Source organism: Macaca nemestrina, chromosome 4 (genome assembly GCF_043159975.1).
Source record: "Macaca nemestrina isolate mMacNem1 chromosome 4, mMacNem.hap1, whole genome shotgun sequence".
NCBI lineage: Eukaryota > Metazoa > Chordata > Mammalia > Primates > Cercopithecidae > Macaca > Macaca nemestrina.
Window position 1 is genome coordinate 41,569,294 of NC_092128.1, and position 19,624 is coordinate 41,588,917.

At 39.9% G+C, this 19,624-nt stretch overlaps 1 protein-coding gene across 7 annotated transcripts in view; it reads left to right on the forward strand.

Moving 5' to 3' along the window:
* LOC105475487 (cortactin binding protein 2) overlaps positions 1-19,624 on the forward strand; it is a 161,011-nt gene that overhangs the window by 110,772 nt on the left and 30,615 nt on the right. For all 7 annotated transcript variants that reach the window (XM_011730812.3, XM_011730758.3, XM_011730773.3 and 4 more), the window contains 5 exons: positions 1,438-1,713; positions 4,187-4,282; positions 5,506-5,585; positions 16,059-16,145; positions 16,228-16,327. In XM_011730812.3, the coding sequence (XP_011729114.2) occupies positions 1,438-1,713; positions 4,187-4,282; positions 5,506-5,585; positions 16,059-16,145; positions 16,228-16,327 (639 nt within the window). The remainder of the gene's footprint in view (positions 1-1,437; positions 1,714-4,186; positions 4,283-5,505; positions 5,586-16,058; positions 16,146-16,227; positions 16,328-19,624) is intronic.

The following is a 19,624-nucleotide window of genomic DNA, read 5'->3' on the forward strand; positions in this document are numbered from 1 at the left end:
CACTATCGTTAAGAAGTCTGGAAAAGGTGAAGGGAACAATAAAGGAACAACATTAAAGAGCGACCAAGGAGGTACTACCTCCTTCCAGGAGAACTACCATCTATGGGTATGGAGATCCAGGAGGATTATACCAAGGAGAAAAGAGAGATCACTTGTGTCAGGTACTGTGGATAAGTAAGATGACTGAGAGTCAGCAAATGGAAAATAAAGTAATCCAGCAGTTGGTTAGTTAATGGAAAAATCCAGTTTAAGAAGAGAATCATATAAACACATGTTGTTTTAAAACATTTTAATTGTAAAGCATACAAAGTAATTTTTTTAACCAACGTTTAGATAGAAGTCTTTAGTGTGGGTTCTGCTAATTAAAATTTCACATACTCTTGTTTAAAAAAACATACCTTTAATTCATCGTCTATGATTTCTAGTGTTTGACTGCTTAAACACATTTATGAAGCAAACTAAAGGTGATATCTGTCCAGAGATTATTAAACCCTTTCTCATTTCATATAGTTGTCCCATTTATACCTCATTAGATAACATTTTTTAGCAGTTCCTAAACTGTCTCTAAAGAATTCAACTTAGTTTTCACAGGAACGGTAACTCATATTTCATCAATTTATGGAATATTTAATTCACTAACTGTAGTCATCAGTTCAATGAATATAGAACATTTGGAAACAAACACACGTAACTCAGTATACAATTCAGCCATGAGAACAGAAGTACATGGGGGTGCTACCCACTGCGCTGGAGCCTCAGTCAGAGAAATTGAAAAGAGCTTTTCAGAAGTTCATTCGTACTACCCTGTTAACCATTTATCAAATACTTACTGGTATTTACCATATAAGAATATATAAAATCTATTACAAAAGTAAGTTCATTTATTCTTCATACCAACTCAATGTACATTCCCTCCATTTTATGGAAGAAATTGGGGTACAGAGAGATCAAGGCAATTTACAAGAATACCCAACTATAGGAGGCTGACGCTGACCCTGGGGCTCAACCCAAGGTTCTCAGTTACTATCCTAAGCATCCCAACCTGTCCAACTATAGCCTGCCTCATCCATGACATTATCTAAGAAGGAAAGGAGAATATAGAGAACTCAGGGTCAAGGGAGGGTTATAGTTATTTCAGATATTTTTTTAAAAACTTGGCAATCTTGCTGATGGGAAAGAGTTAATGAAATAGAAAAAGCCAAAGATGCAAGGAAAGAGACAGTTCATGCAGCATGCTTCCAAAGAAACTGAAGAGATTGGAAGACAAAAGTTTACTCTGGTGTAAGAATGTTCAATATAATGTTATTTAATGGAGTAAAATAGCTATCCTTTGGTTTGTATTTTTAAATGTTTGTATCTGCTTATTTTATATAATAGTTTTGCATTTTTTTTCTGTCCGGATTTTTTTAACTCCTAATTCTTTTACTCTTCTACCAGATGCTCTTAAAATACCCTTAAGGATTTCAGTGGGTGAGATTGAACCAAGCAACTATGGTTCTGATGACTTGGAATGCGAAAACACAATATGTGCTTTAAATATCCGCAAACAGACATCATGGGATGATTTTTCAAAAGCAGTGAGTCAAGCTCTGACAAATCATTTCCAAGCAATCTCTTCTGATGGATGGTGGAGTCTGGAAGACGTGACTTGCAATAACACCACCAATTCCAACATCGGCCTCAGTGCAACAAGCATACGATCCATCACGCTAGGTATCAGCAGTCTTATGACGAAGAGAAAGTGAAATTTCTGGGTTTATTTATGTTTATGGGTTTCATAACCTGATTCTTAGTTCATTGATTAAGCACATTCAAAGCTTATTGTGGCAGCTGCCAGTGATGAAAAACTTGAGTATTCACAATGTAGCCATTATGTAATGTTGCCTGTTAATATAAAAATGCTTTTATACCTCAAATAATACTGAAAGAGTAAAAAACATGAAAGCCCTTGATGAGGCTTTGTGATTGCACTTGCTATTCTAGATAAATGCAAGAAACTGAACACCCCACAGCTGCTTGCTTTTGCACAAGTAATGAACACAGCTCAAAATTTGTTCTCGGGTTGACCCAGGAGCACCATAGTGCATTAGTACCTTACCTCCAGGACAGGTTTTCTGATGAAGTCTAGACTTGAAAGAAGCACTTTAATAAAGATATATTCATTGCTTCCACATGGGATGAATCAGGGTGATAACTGGTTATTTCAATTTGATAGACAGCACAAAACATATTCCAAAGAACTTAGGAGATTTGCTTTCTGCTGAGCATAGTAAGTTCTCTGTAAATATTAGTTGTCCCTGATTAGTTCCTTTCTTCTTGGTCCAGGAGAACTACCATCTATGGGAAACCTGCTCCTTTGCAAGGACTGTGTTGGGTGCTTTATAAATGGTCCTTTCAGTGGTGTCATTTTACTGATAACTCTGTACAAGATGACTTGCTTGAGGGCACAGAACCAGTGAGCAAAGCAGACAGGATTCAGATCATATTCTGTCTGATAGAAAAGCTTGTGTACTTTCAACAGCACCATACTGGAAAAGAATGGTCCAAGGTTGAGGGAAAGGTGGGCGTTTTACCGTTGCTATTTATCTGTCAGATTATTATATCAGAAAGTGTTTTATTCTGTTTACCCATATATGTTTATTTACTTTCAAAACGTGTTACTAGTTTTTAGAGAAGAGTATTCATGACAACTTGATTTTATGGATCTTTGGTATGATCAGTAAAATTACTATTATTGACTAGGCATGGTGGCTTATACCTGTAATCCCAGTGCTTTGGGAGGATGAGGCAGAAGGATCACTTGAGCCCAAGGGTTCAAGACCAGCATGGGCAACATAGTGAGACCTCATATTTACAAAACAATTTTTTTTAATTAGCTTGGTGCGGTCACATGCACCTGTAGTCCCAGCTACTCGGAGACTAAGGTGGGAAGATCCCTTGAGCCCAGGAGTTTGAGGCAGCAGTGAGCTATCATGCAGCCACTGCACTCCAGCCTGAGCCACAAAGTGAGACCCTGTCTCTTTAAAAAAAAAAAAAAAATTATAGAATTGTTATAATGTACTTAAAATTGCATTAAGAGATGATTCAGTTCTTAGGAACACATTTTGTCCACACATGAAGTATTACTCAAAATATGGTTCTGGCCCGGGGTCTGATAAACAAAGTCAGTCAACTGTGTATTGAAGGAAATGGCCCTCCATCAGCCTTTGTTCAGCTAATGTGGAAACTGACAAAGGCAGATGGATATTCACTGCCAGCAGATAAGTTTACTTCTGTGAACAGTGCATGCTAAGGCTTGATTATTGCAGTGTTCGTGCTTGTCCCAGAGGTATCGAGCACCCTAGTAACACTTCACATCCAAAAATCATTGAGTTCTGTGGATAAAGGGCATAATTTAGTGCCTTGCTGTAACCACTTCATAACTGGTAATTATTAGTGTTATTATTGTGTGTATGTAAGTGAGTTTGCTGGATTCATACCCTAAGCTACATGAAAGGAACTTCAGGTCAGCAGATAAGCAGAATTACAGGTGGGTGTGCATGTATATTGGAGGCATGCTGAGAATAGATATTTAGGAATTCATCTGTGGAAGTTAGAGAAGAAAACAAATACGTATTACCAATCACCCCCTAGGGAAGATACCTATGGAGTGGCACCCTTTCAGAACAAGAGTGAGCAGAGGGCCCGCAATGGGAGAGGGCCTGCCTTATTCTGAGCACCTGAAATTATCTACTTTTTTTTTTTCTGGAATCTAAAAATTTGCTGGAAAGGGGATCAGGGACCAGATCATAAATGATCTGATATCTCACCCAAAGTGCTTAAGCTTTGAGAAACAAGCATTGGAAGAACCCTGAAACAGTTTTAGATTATGGTCAGCTTTGTTCTTAAGAGCTTAACCCTGGAAATATTTGAGTGGATATATTTGCTTTCTAGATCTCTCCCTGAATCCCTCCTATGGGCTGCTTTGGAGAAGTCTGCAGGTTGAAAGCCTTCCTTTCAATCTTCAACAAGAATTTCATTAGGGAGCTAACCCCTTGTGTGGCCCTGTATGTGTTCCGTATGTGCCTTTGACAGTGTAAGCTCTGGATTCCTTCGGGTTCTCACAGAGGAGAGCATACGTTTTACCCTTGTGAGAAAAATCACTCATAAGCTGCCCTTGACATTTTATTTCATTTTTTGGAACTAGGAAATGTGCCATGGTCAGTGGGTCAGAGCTTCACGCAGTCCCCGTGGGACTTTATGAGGAAGAATAAGGCAGAGCACATCACTGTGCTTTTGTCAGGTAAGGATGTCCCTAACTAAGGTAACGTTTAAAGAGTGTTTGCTTCATGGCTGCCTCAGAGCACCAGTTCTTAAATCTTCAAGTTTCATCCCATGTCTTCTAGCCACGCACATGTGACTTCCACCACTAGGTAATTAGATGTTTTTTGAAATGTTTGATTAAGGGGAGGAAAATTCAAAAGCTATGTTCTTGACACCCATGGTGATGTCTGTCTGGATCATTGATTCCTGTCATTCTGATTGCATCACTCATTGGAAATAAACCAGAGGCCAAACTGGCATGCTGAGAAGAGAGTGACAGAGACTGTGTTAAAAGAGAAATGTCTTTTTTTATTGTGCCTAATAATGCTTAATATGATTATTAAACTGGTACAGGCTAATGTTTAGTGGGCACCTACTATGTACTAGACCCTGTTGTTTATAGCATAAGTATCAAATCATTTAATTCTCATAACCCAATGAGGTACGCATTTCTGCTTATCCCTATTTTATATCCAAGGAAATGGAGGCTCTGAGAGATTGATATTCTTGCCTAAGGTCATGCTACTGCTACGTGGTATAGGAATACTCAATTTCTCAGCCCTTGATGCTAAACAGCTATGGAGTTCATCATGTATTTCCCATACTTGGGAATGGAGTCTGAAAATTCAATCTTAATTAATAAATATTTATTTTATTACTTGAACTGGACTTATTGAAGTTTAAAGAAAAGTGTAAGGCCACCCCAGAAAATTGCTTTAGGCCCAAACAATGTATTGAGAGAATGGCAGAACTTGGGGGGAGGGGTGGCAGAGTATCGCCAGTTGACCTAATGCAGGCCAAGGCCAAAGCTTTCTGAGATTGCAATGATCTATGATAACTTTTACTTATGAACTGTAAAACATTGAGCCCAGCAATCAGCAGATACTGGGCACAGTGTTGGGACTGGGATCTGGAGGCCCTGGCTGTGGTTGCTGGGAGGTAGGCGGGCATCCCAGGGGGTGGGGGAAGGAGCAGCTGGGAGCTCTCGGGAGGTCAGGAGCAGTGGCAGTTTATCAGCCAGAACAAAGTGTGACAATATTTTCACAACAGAAAGGCACATTGGTGCCTCCTGGCCAAATGTCAGCTCTGCCTACATAAGTCAAAAAACACACTTCTCTTTTATGATAGATTCTGTTGTATTTTGATCATTTATATTTAATAAAGGAGTGCCCATTTTTCTTCTTTATCTGTCCTTTCCTACAGGTCCTCAAGAAGGCTGCCTCAGTAGTGTGACTTATGCCTCCATGATCCCTCTCCAGATGATGCAGAACTACCTCAGGCTGGTAGGTGCACACTGCTGAGTGGAGGCCTGTGTTTCCCATCCCTGCCACTGGAAAACTGGGTGGCCCGTTTTGATGTTTAAAGAAGGAGTGCAAGCCCTCCAAACCCGCCCTGTGCTCTGACACCATTGCCTTCCCCACCAGCCCCCTCCCTGTCAGCCTGCCAATTACATAGTCTGGATGTCTGTCACTGTCATCCGGGTATCTATTGCCTGGATCCAGAGGCCACCTGTGACCTGTGAAGTGTTATAATTTGGGCAGGAGCAGGTTGTCTTCCTTTAACAAGGACTTGATGTCAAGTAAATGATGATCAGTATGGAAGGGAATGACCACAAATATTAAGATGTCTTACTATAAACTTTTATGACTTAAAATTGAGTAAAGATGCTAGCATTAGTGAGAACGTTAATTTGGCCACTTTAACAGAAACCAAATAATTACAGCTTAAACAGGATAGAAGTTTATTTTTCTCAAACATGTAAGTCCCAGCAGGTGAGAGGCCTGGGGAGGGAGAAGTGGCAGGGTGACCTCCCCAGGATCTCAGCACCCTTTCTCCCTGTTCCACTCTTCCCTGGGATGTTGTTTGTGTTGCTGGGTCAAAGGTAGTCACCACTTCCACTCCCACTTCCTAGCTGGAAGGAGACAGCCTGGAGGGCAAGCCTTTCCTTTCAGGGGAGTTGCACGTGTCATTCCTGCCCACATCCCATTCAACAGAACTTAAGACACCTGTCGCTGCCTAGCTGGGAAGTGGAACCTTTTCCTGGGCAATCGTGCACCCACCTAAAACCAGGTGGTCTATTACTGAAAGGAAGAAGAAGAATATGATCATTAAAAGAAAGTAGCAAATTATAAATGTAAAATGGATAAATGTAATGCTTTGCATTCATTACATACTTATTACATGCCATGCAATATGCCAAGTGCTGTTATGATTTATTTTATTTATCCTTCAAAACATCCCTATGAGATAATTTCATCCATTTTATACATGGAGAAACTGAACAGAGAGAGGTAAAATGCTCAAAGTCATACATCTAATAAGTGATGAAACCAGAATTGTGCAAGTCTCTGATGTGTACGAGATCTATCTAAAACTAATACTATCGGTATAAAACATCAAAAAATAATTTTGCTTGCTGCCTTAATTTAGATGACCTTTTTAAATAAATGAGTTGAAATTATGACCCTTGACAAAAGTTGTTTCCATAGACTGTGAATTGATGCCTTTGTTTTCACTCCTTATGAAAAGAAGTATTCAAAACCATTCCATTGATCATTTAGCCAGGCTCAAAGTTAGGATTAACTGTGGCTGTACCAGCAGCCCCAGTAGCAGAGAAACATTCAAAGCCTCACAATGTGGAAAAGGTGGATTCTCCTGAATCTGATACTTTGACTTCTTTGCTTTACTCTTTGTCCCCCTTCCTAAAAGCATCAAAGTATGCCTGTGATAGGAAGGAGATCTATATCATTACTTGGTTTACATGAAGGTGGAAGGGTGTGATCAACTGGTTTTCAGGAATGTTAGCCTCAGGCTCTCAGTAGAATCAGCTGGTAGAACCACTCCCTCCTCTCCTCTTCCCCATTCTCAGCTTCTCCATACAAGGCAAGGTTCTGACCCAGGGCTTTTCCTTCATCAATTAAGATGATAAAACATAACTGCAAATTAGCATTGACTAGCAAATCTGGAAAATGAAATGTCTGCTAGTCACATTATATGTAAAATATTCCAAGTACACTTATATGTGTGCCCCCTTTTACATAAGACATAGTTTTACTACCAGTTAACAGCAAATCAGAGACCAAACCCTGTTGTTAATTCTGTTCTGAATTCAGTGAGTGTACATAAAAGGCTTTTTTAATCCAACGATTAACTCTTGAATGAATACAATAAAAATGTATCACTTATTTCAGCCGTCACTGCAAAATTTAAAGTGACTGAGACAACAATATATCATAGTGGTTGTGAATGTTTTCTCTTCCATAAACAATTATAAGCCCCTTAAGAGCATAGGCCCTGTGTTATGCATTTTTGTGTCCTGTTATTTCCATTGTTTCACAGCTGTTTATTGAGAGCCTCTTAAATGCAGGTAATGCTTTAGAAACTGAGGATAGAGCCCTGGCCTTATAGAGTTTGCCTTCTAGTGGTAAGGAAGGCAGATTTTAAAAAAATCAAATGAATAAATGCATATGTAATGTGATGACCAGCACTAACACAAGTGTGAGGTAAAATAAAGCAGACAAGAAGATAAAGAGTGGGTGGAAGCGGAGGCAGAAAGCACTATTTTTAGATGGAGTTATCAGGAAAGATCTTACTATAGTGACGTTTGGACTGAAAAACAAATGAAGTGAAGGGAGTCACCTTGTGGAGGGTGTTTGAGGTACAGGGAACCACAGATACAAATGTATCTAGGTTGACAGTGAAGTCTGGGAAATGATCAGAAACTAGATCATGCAGGAATATGGCAAAAAATTTTAATTTTACTCCAAGTGGATAGGAAGCCACTGGGGAAATTTGAGCCAGAGAATGGCATAGCTTCCCAGTTCCACAAATAACTACAGGCACATTGATGTGTGTTGAATTGTTGGAAATCTGTACAGTAGATATACAAATGTAGTAATAGTTGACTTTGTTTACCTTCAACTTTTATCTTATGTTCCGGGGTACTTGTGCAGGTTTATTAAATAAACATGTGCGATGGTGATTTGCTACACTGATCATCCTATCACCTAGGTATTAAGCCCAGCATCAATTAGCGATTCTTCCTGATGCTCTCCCTCCCCGCAACCCCCACTGTGACAGGCCCCAGTGTGTGTTGTTCCTCCCACTCCACCATGTGTTCATGTGTTCTCATCATTCAGCTCCCACTTATAAGTGAGAACATGGAGTGTTTGGTTTTCTGTTGCTGCATTAGTTTGCAGAGGATTATGGCTTCCAGCTCCATTCATGTCCCTGCAAAGAACATGATCTCATTCCTTTCTGTCGTTGCTTAGTATTCCTTGGTGTGTATGTACCACATTTTCTTTATCCAGTCTATCATTGATGGGCATTTAGATTGATTCCATGCCTTTACTATTATCCATAGTCCTGCAGCGAACATACGTATGCATGTATCTTTATAATAGAAGGATTTATATTCCTTTGGGTGTATACCCAGTAATGGGATTGCTGGGTCAAATGATATTTCTGCCTCTAAAAATAAATGACGATTTGCGACACTCTCCCACAGTGATTGGACTAATTTACACTTCCACCTACAGTGTAAAAGTGTTCCTTTTTTCCCACAACCTTGCCAGCATCTGTTGCCTCTGGACTTTTTAATAATCACCACTGTGACTGGCGTGAGATGGTATCTCATTGTGGTTTTGATTTGCATTTCTCTAATGATCAGTGATGTTGAGCTTTTTTTCATGTTTGTTGGCCACATGCATGTCCTTTTGAGAATTGTCTCTTCGTGTCCTTTGCCCACTTTTTAATGGGTTTGTTTGTTTTCTTGTAAATTTGTTTAAGTTCCTTATAGACTCTGGATATGAGACCTTTGTCAGATGGATAGATTGCAAAAATGTTATCCCGTCCTGTAGGTTGTCTGTTCACTCTGATGATAGTTGCTTTTGAATAGTTAACTTTTTATTGAGCATTTATTATACACCAACCTCTGTTCTAAATATATGGATAATCTCATTTTATCTTTCTGTGAGATAGATACCCCATACAAGTTACATTTTACAGGTAAATAAACAAAGACTCAAAGTAATTTACCCAGCGTCTCCAGCAATTAAATGGTGAGACCCACGGAGTTGAAACTAGCCTTTCTGCCTACTCATGCATGTAATCATAGTTTATTAGCCTAGGTTATTAGCCTATTGATTAAGCATTGCAGTACCAGTCATTACTATTTATGCAAATATCTAAAATGCATGTGTTAAAACCCTTATGCAGAAAACCACATGTAGTGAAGACTTTAGATCAGGATTCTGTTTCTGTTTCTGTTTTTTAAAACGATGTTATTTTTAAATACTTTTGTTGTTAAAAATAATACAAGTACATTTTAAATCTCCACCCTTGATTTAATAGAGGAAATATTCAACCCAATTGAGTTTTGAATCGCTAGTAATTTATTGTAATTGTTGAATTTTTTGCATTAACTTAAACATTTCTCTTAACCAGTTGCAATTTTTTGTTAGGTTATTTGAAACCTCGTATTATAATAATTCAGTGACTATGAATAATTATTACATTAGAAAAAATGCTGGAGTTCCATCATCTTGATCTGAGTGCTCCTTTAAAATTAGGACTCTGAATGTCCTGGATGGGATCCTTGACAGATTCTTCTACCTGTTTTTAATTCACTCCAAAATGTGCCGTGCCAGTCATTGAGAATCATCACTAGGAGAGCCTAGTTATTCTCCATCCATTCCCAAAATAAATTCGCTACTTTCCCATAAAAATAAGGTTGTAAGTGATGGTTATGTGTCTAAGACATCCCACAACCCTGGGAGCAGAGGGCCAGCTCTAGCCTGATCTTTCTCAGGGAAGGGAGGAGCAAGCCTGGGTGAGGTCCAGTGAAAGTGGGAAGCAGCTGGTTGCGTGATATGAGGAAGAGGTGGCTCTGCCACCAGTGGAACATTTGGCTTCCATGGCAATAGTGGAAGAGGATCCTGGGCAGTAAGTGTCAGCCCAGAAAAGGTCTAAAGCAGAAAAACTTCATGAATTCCAGAGCTGGCTGACAAGGGAGCAGTTATGTCTAAAAGTTCCATCTTATAGTTTTATGTTTTTGAAATAGCTGTAATACCCAAATTATTATATCTGTATCAATAAATGGGGACCTGTCTATATTTGAAGTTAGTAACCAAGTCTGCTATGTATGTGAACTGTAATTTCTCTTAGATTCCTATTACTCTTATACCTATTCTTTAAAAGGGACTTCAGCAAATGATTAAAATGCTCTGTACCATGAAGAATTCCAGTTTTTTGTATTCCAAATGCTGGATGTACCAATATTGTTTGAGGAAATTTTATGTTAATGAATAGACTGTAATTGTGTCATCAGTGGCTCTAAAGTCACAAGTAAATTAGTTATGTAAAATCAGGTGTCAGATGTGGGTAGAATGAAATTTGTAGCTATAGAGCATGTGATTTTAACAATCCCAATTTTATTGGCTCTATAGTGCCCTTTTATTTTTCTTTTCTGTTTAGTCAGCACAAGCTGGCCTAGAACTGTCTCTGGACAGAAGCTGCTTTTCCTCGGACTATGTATGACAAGTGAAACTCCAAACAAAACTTAGGATTTATTGCTTTAAAATGCCACAGCTCTGCAAACACATTACAGGTGCCACATCAACAGTAGTGGAGATCACAGCTCTTCTGGTAAACCCCATTCTGCAGGAAAGCATTGTGGAGGGAAAAAAATAGAGATGCATGGTCTATTGTTGAGGTCACTTGTTTCCATTTAATCCAGAATCTGTTTGGCTCACAAAGCACTAATTGACATGTGATGAGCTTCCTGAATAGTCTGTGAAGACACAAGAATAAAAGGGATTGGTACCAATTGTGATAATGAGGCCAGTGTCCCTTTACCAATAAGCAGAAATGTCACACTATAAATGTGCACTTAGGGTATAATTCTGATATAATTCTGATAACTACAATTAAGACTGTAATTTTAAAAGTTTTGTTTGATCTTGTTCAAAGAACAGATCTCCTTTCAATACAATTAGAATATTTATACCCCTCTTTCCCCAAAAACTCTGCCTGTGTATCTATCTTTAGAGCCCTCTGCTGGAAGCATGGAGTATATATATTCATTATACCCAAGATTTTGATATTTGGAGAAATATAATATAACTTCAAAACAATATGTAATGTCTTAGCAAAGCTTTGCATGTTCGCCCCGGTTCTGATAGAGTAACAGGTTCCCAGTAATTGAGCTATTTTTGTTGTTGTTCAGAATTTAAATGGTAATCAACGCGACTATATCATTTGATGAGATAACAGAATACCATTTACAAAAAATTGGTAATACCTGAAATGAAGAGAAACCTACTAATGAAATGCATGCATTAAAATGTATGAATGATCTGGAAGTATATCCATTTGTTTTTCTCTTTACCTACCTAATTCACTTATTTATTTATATTTCTACTTTATCCCGTGAAGGACTTTAGACTATGTAAATGCAAAGGGCTTACTTCTGGTGAATGGCCTTTTCAATGAAATTTTAAATTGAATGTTTCCTGCATGTGTTTGTAAAAACCTACAGTCTGAGAACAAATGAAGTGTTGAAACTAAAGACAGCTCCTTTATGAAACTGGGTCTCTTTATGTTATTTGATTCCAAAATCAATCTTAAGAAAGTCTAGGCAGTTTGACAGAGTGGCCATAATGAATAGAGCACTCTTGTTTTCAGAAGTGAGACAAGATTAAATAGCCACGCTAGCTGAAAAATCTCAGGGGTAAATCTTGAAAATCTTTAGCCTGTTTATTTTCAGTATATCTTAAAACTCGGTATTCCGATTCACTGGTGTGAAACAATCCATGACTTGTGAAAAAAATTCTACCCAATAAATCATAGCAATTTGGGATTAATTTAGAAAGCTCAAGAGCTCTGGTTTAAAATTGTACCTGGCTAGCAAATTGTGTACCTAATACACAATTTCCCACTAAAGTACTTTTGAAAATTGGCAAAACCTCACAGTCACAGAAAAATAGAACTGAGGTCTCTCTTCAGCAAGAATCTGGAAGCATTTTCTATTCTCGTTAAGAGTAATAGAGTATTAGGCCCACTTATGTGAGGCCTACCTGAAATTAGGCAGGAAATCATTATCATCCTTCCCCTACCATCTTCCTGGTGGTTAAAAAAAAAAGATTTATACCAGTTAGAAAATTGGGCATTTATCCTTTACTGCATAGTCTCTGCTTTTTGCAGCACTATGATATTCTCCTCCACTCCCAGGAGGCCTTTCCACATCCGTCTGAAGACTGCGGGTCCTAGAAATACCTGGACAAAAAGTTGGTGGGGATTAGTGAAACTGTGCTACAGCCTAGGAGGTGGATTCTCCATAAGCACTCAGCAGGGATGGAGACAGGAGCTGCTGGGCTGCGGCGCTTCCCGGGACTGTGGTTTATCCTCATGCATTATCTGCTGTGTTGGACAGCAGGAGTTCATTCCACTGCAGCCGTTGCTAGACCCAGGAGTTTAACCAGCAATTGCAGACACCAAGTTTTCATCCACCGACTGACCCAAGAAGGAGATTCAGCCACCCAATTTGTGGACAGTGAGTGAAGCCAGTGGTGGTCCACACATCCTGCTTTCCTGCAGAATTCTTCCTCTGGTTTCATAGCACGTAAACAAATAATAACAAAATAACCGCATACCTATAGAAGAATACTGCAGATCAGTTCTCAGTCTGCAAACTCAGGGAAGAACACACCCTTAAAATTATTTGCTAGTGTCTTAGTCCATTCAGGCTGCTGAAACAAAATATCATAGACTGGGTGGCTTATAAACAACAGAAATGTATTTCTCACAGTCCAGGGTATGGAAAGTTCAAGATCAGGGTGCCAGCAGATTCAGTGTCTGGTGAGGGCCTGTTTCCTAGTTCATAGATGGCACCTTCTCACTCAGTCCTCAAGTGGTGGAAGGGGCAAGGGGTTCCCCTTAGCCTCATTTATAAGGGCACTAATCCCTCCTCACAACCCCAACTCCTAATATGATCACCTTGGGGGTTAGAATTTCAACATATGAATTGAGGCCAGGGGAAGCAACACAAACATTTTGACCACAGCAACTAGGAAAAACAGAAAAAGTTGGGAAAATTATGTTCTTTGTCTACAGAATGCAAGGTGGTAGACTATGAAAGCAGAGCAAGAAAGTCATAGTAGAGTCTGGGCTTAGATTACAAGGAAAAGTTTAGGAGATGGATGAGGTAAGGAACTATAAGAACAATTGAAAATGCAATGGCATAAAGTTGCATTTGACTGTAGAGAACAGAAGTGAGATCGTGAATATTCTTTTGTGTGTTGTGCAAGACTAACTTGAGGAGCTCTCTCAATGCAAAGAGGACAGAGCTATAGCGGTGAGGTGAGATGACATACTCGCAGAAAACAGAGAACTTAAGCATTATAGGTGTTCATTATAAAGAGAACTAGAAGAGGAGAAATTACCAAAAAATTGGGGAAAAATTTCCTAATCCAAAAAAGTTCTGACTATGCATATCAAAAGGACTTACCATGTTCCATTTAAGATTGGGAGAAAGAGGCTATAACTAGACATATCTGGGCAATATTTTTTAATGACAGGTACAATCTGTATATCGCCCAGGCTTCCCCATCTCATAAGTATAAATGGAAATGTATTATTCTTCAATAATTATTTATTATTTAATAATAATGTACCCCTGCAGACTTGTGGCCCCACTGCCTTACTGCTGCCTAGAGGCAGAACCTCAGCAGCACTTTCTAGGGTATTCTTTCCTGTGCCTCTAGGGAAGTTCCTGCTCCAGGTTTGGTCCTTGCCTGCACCTCTACCGTAAGCCTTTTATTGAAGGCATACTAATCATTGAATAGTATTCCAACTCAGAGAATATTACTGGAGGCTACCAGACATGGTGTCTTTCAGAGCCTAAAACCCAGTCCCAAGCCCAACATCAAGGAGACCCTTACAGGATCACCGCCCCCTTAGCGCATGGTCTGACTCCTGGTGGTCATGCCTGGCTTTCCTCCACTTCCCAGAAGTGCTCACCATCTTTCCTTAGTCTCCTTACAGGCTAAACCTCATGTCTTTTCTTTTTTTTTTTCCTTGAGACAGAATCTCGCTCTATTGCCCAGGCTGGGGTGCAGTGGCATGATCTTGGCTCACTGCAACCTCTACCTCCCAGGTTCAAGCGATTCTCTTGCCTCAGCCTCCCAAGTAGCTGGTATTACAGGCGCCTACCACCACACCTGGCTAATTTTTGTATTTTTAGTGGAGATGGGGTTTCACCATATTTGCCAGGCTAGTCTCAAACTCCTGACCTCAAGTGATCTGCCTTCCTTGGCCTCCCAAAGTGCTGGGATAAAAGGCATGAGCCAGCACGCCCGGCCCAAAACTCAAGTCTTAAAGGCCCCGGGTAAGGAAAAAGTTACCTCATCTCTTATGCTAAGAACTTTTCTTCAAGCCTTCCTTTTATATCCCACAATCTGCCTCCCTGTAATGATGGACTGGAGCATATTTACTATCTTCCCAGAAGTCCATCCCAGCTACCATAAAGGATGGGCCTTTTCCTGTGATCTCAAAGGGACAACCTTGTCAGAGTACAAGAGAGAGACAACACGGAGATATACACACACGTTCTTACATTGTCCTGTTCTAGATTATAGAGAAAACAAACTCAAAACTCCCATTAAGTCTGGGTGGCTCAGTCTTCACATGTGAGCAATATCAGTTGTATCAGTTAGGTTGGAGCTTCACCTGTCCAAGTCCTTTCCTGCAAGATCTTGCTGCAAGACCTGCTTTCCATTAAGAAAGCTTCTCCCAAGCCTGTGTGCTGGGCGGGGGCAGGGGTGTCCGCCCTCGAATGACAGAAGTGGGAGGCTGACTTTCCTCTCCACATTTTTCTCAAGACATCGCTGCCTTTGCCCTGTGTAGATGATCATTGTCTTTCCATCGAAGTGCTTGCTGAATCTCCATGTTCTCGGGCGAGGTATCCTTATACACGAGGATAAAGGTTAAAAAAAAATCCATAAGCATCCAGGCAGGAGAATTTCTTTTTGACAAAGCAAATGTGATCCATCTCTACCTAGATTTCTTTAAAACACTCAATTCCAGAATGGAATAATATATAAAGTTGATCTGAGTTTTATACTCATCAAAACATCTTTTACCGTCAACACAAAGACATTCTCTGATATATAACAGCTATAAAAAGATTACACTCACATACCCATCTTTTAAACACACACACACATACACACACACACAGCCACTATGCAAAGAAAAAACTGGAAGGAAACAAAAATATTTACGGTGACTGTGGGTGCTGACACTCAGTCATTTTTTATTCTTCTTTATATTTACCAAAATTTCCATAATGAAATGCATTACTGTTTTAACCACTATAAAGCTAAATAAGCATTGACAAAATTCCACATAAAGAACATCTGCAAAGGATAATATAGGAAAAGTTACAGAACTTCTGGAAGGGACAAAATGAACTTGGAACTGTGTTTCTCAGCTACCCTGCTGACCCTCGCTGTAGAAAATAGAGGGAAAAAAATGTGTTTTTTTATAAAGTGTCAGCTCTTGCTAAGTACCCTTTGCCCATGTTTCACATTCAAATGAGAGTACACGTGTCCAGTGAAAAAAGCTAACCTCTAAAATATTGTTTTTAATCTTTTGAAAGTACGAGGACAATCAAAAAAGAATTCCACACTTGTGTACCCCTTTTTTTCTCTTCCCAACTTAGCATCTTCACCCTAGGTCTCTTCTTGGTTTGTTAATAGGTTGAGCAATATCATAATGTCATTTTCCACGGCCCAGAAGGAAGCTTGCAAGACTACATAGTACATCAGCTTGCACTCTGCCTGAAGGTATTGGTTACTTGTCTACCATCTCCTTTTCTTTGAAAATTGGCAAGTGCGTAGAACTAATCACCCAATTTTCTTATCACAGCACAGACAAATGGCTGCGGGATTCTCCTGTGAAATAGTGAGAGCTGAAGTCGATGCTGGCTTTTCCAAGGAACAGCTGCTAGACCTATTCATCAGTAGCGGTAAGAACATTTCAGCAAATTGACTGTGATAACCTAAAGGCGTGCTCTTCAATGATGCCATTACAAGGAAATACACTGTGTTGCTTGGGGATACATTTAAGATAACTTTAATTATTCAGCAGCTGTGGGATAAACACTTGCACAGATTATCTTCATGTGCATATTGTTGCATTTGTTGAGCATCCTGCATTTTTTTCTTCTTTTTGTTATCTTTTGTTATGAATCATTAATTGTTGCTAACATACTGTCTTACTGGCACTAGTGGTATACCAAGGGAGGAGGTGGTAGGAGCAGTTCACCCTAGCTGGACTAGGTATCACATCTTTGATGCTGTTTAGAATTGCCGGAGCATGGTGGTGATACACAGCAGATCAATTTTTTAGTAAATTTGATTAGTCATAAATTCTCTACAACCAATACATCCCTTAGTGCTGCACCTGGGGCCAACCACTTTCTCTACCTCACTCTTGCTATGCCATTGACCGGCACTTAGTGAAATATATCACATGCACTAATTAACTCATTCAGTCTCCACAACAGCCCTGTGCAAGTAGGTAGCATTATTTCTACTTTCAAAGGTGGGGAAAGGGTCACAGAAAGGTCCAATAATTTGCTACAGCTATGTAGTAGCAGCACCAGGATCAAACATGTTTATTAATGTAATGTTATTAATGAGTTTTCAATCTTAGGCTCCAGGGTCTAGCACCCCAAGCTTCATCACGGGTGGAATTAGCATTACCCTGCATTGCATACTGTAGAATAGCATAAATAGTGACTCTGACACAAAACTGAAATGGACCAGGCTTTAGTCTCCTAGGGCTCAAAGCCACAGAGACCCCTGGGGAAGGGGCAAAGGAAGCAGTTGTAAGATTGGAGGATAGGTTGAAATGCAAATTCAAAATCTCTTTATTGGGGAGGGGTGTTTATCTTGTGGCCAGGGCAAATGTAGCCCAGGCTTAGGACGATAGAAATTACCTGTGCTTTTTTTTTTTTTTTTTTTTTTAAGACAGGGTCACTATGTCACCCACGGTAGAGAGTGCAGTAGCGTGATCTCAGCTCACTGCAGCCTTGATTTCTGGGGCACAAGCTAACCTTCCACTTCAGCCTCCTGAGTAGGTAGGACTACAGGCATGCGCCAGCGCTTCCAGCTAATTCGTGTGTGTGTGTATTTTTTGTAGAGAAAGAATGTACCATGTTGCTCAGGCTGGTCTTGAACTCCTGAGCTCAAACAATCTGCCTACCTTGGGTCTCCCAAAGTGCTGGGATTACAGGCGTGAGCCACCGTGCCTAGCCAGCACTTTCTAAGGCAACAGATGAATAGATAAAGAAAATATGGTACATTTACACAATGGAGCACTATTCGGCCATAAAAAAGAATGAGATCCTGTCATTTGCAACAACACGGATGGAACTGGAGATCATTATGTTGCATGAAATAAGCCAGGCACAGAAAGACAAACATCACAGGTTCTTCATTGTTTGAGGGATCTGAAAATCAAAACAGTTGAATTCATGGAGATAGAGAGTAGAAGGATGGTTACCAGAGGCAGGGAAGGGTAGTTGGGGGGTAGGTCAGGGTGGTGAATGAGTACTGAAAAAAATAGAAAAAATGAATGAGACCCATTGTTTGATAGTGACTATCGTCAGTAATAATTGTACCTATAGTCAGTAATAACTTAATTGTACATTGTAAAATAACTATAAGAATGTAATTGTATTGTTTGTAACACAAAAGATAAATGCTTGAGGGGATAAATATGCCCCATTCTTCATGATGTGACTATTTCACATCGCATGCCTGTATCAAAACACCTTATATACACACAAATATATACACCTACTATGTAGCCACCATTTTTTTTAATTTTTTAAAAAAGAAATGAAATTAAGAGGCAGGTTTAGGGAAGCACTGAGGATTTCACTGAGGATACCACAAACCTAGAAGCACATTTTAGGGGCAGGAAAATTCCAGTAGAATCTGAATATCACTGTACTACACAGGCCAGGCTTGGGCTAGAAATTAGTGACAGTTAGCTACAGAAAGCTGCTTTTTCTGATAATGTTACTAATCATAGCTAACATTTTTAAAGCTCTTACTCTGGTAGGCCCTATTCCTTTTTTGTTTCTTTTTTTTTTTGAGACAGAGTCTCACTCTGTCACCAGGGCTGGAGTGCAGTGGCACCGTCTCACTGCAATCTCTGCCTCCCTGGTTCAAGCGATTCTCCTGCCTCAGCCTCCCAAGTAGCTGGGGCTACAGGCGCTCACCACCACACAAACAAATTTTTGTGTTTTTAGTAGAGATGGAGTTTCACCATGTAGGCCCTATTCTAAACACTGCATTTATTAACTCACAACTTTCTGAGGCAGATACAATCCCATCCCTGATTTATAAACATGAAAACATTTGAGATAAAAGGTTAAGTGTCCTGCCCAAAGATCCCACGGAAGAACATAAAATGGAACTCAAATCCCAGCATTCCAGCTCCTAAGCCTGACCTTAATCACTACTGGCCTTAACGCCCCAGTGCCAAAATATGTTTTTTCCCTGTTATCTAACAAAAGTCTCCCACGGTTTTTCAACTTTCAGTCTCGCTTCTTCTCAAAGTAAGAAGCTAAAGTATTTTGTGCTCACCCTATGAGAGTAGATAGCAACCACAGACTAAATTCTGCTCTAAGCTTAGAGAGCTAAGAAAACTGGAGTGCAATGAACAGGATCATGAAGGATGCAAAGGTGACCAACTCAGCATTTCTAGATCTACAGTGGGCATCTTCTTAAAAAGAGCTCCTCCTCCTAATTTCCCAGTTTGGAGAGTGGCCCGTGTCTCTTGGCTCCCACGCTGGAAACTCAGATTTCACTGGCAGGCTTGAAAACCTCAATGCCCCCAAGTAACAACAAGCCACAGGAAGAGGTGAAGCAGGCTGGGTGGGGCTGCAGGGAGAGGGAGGCATGCCCCCATCTCTAGGAGGGGCAGCAGCTCTCAGAACCAGCTCTTCGTTGCTGACAGAATTGTAGGTCCAATGTCGTCAGGTCTTGTGACTTTTAGGAGGAAGCCAGAAATCCAGGTTTTTATGTAAAAACTTTGGGGTTTTGTTCTTTCAATATTGCTAACTATTCTAATTTTTAAAAGCAAATGAGAACCGCATGGAATCCCAGGTGCTCTCATTTGTGGGCCTCTCACCCTCATCCCACAGTCCATGGTCACATCCTGCTAGTCAGGCTCAATCTGCTTTTTAAAATCCATTTCCATCAGCACCATCTTACTTTATGCCCCCCTTTCCTGGAACTCCTAGCTTTGA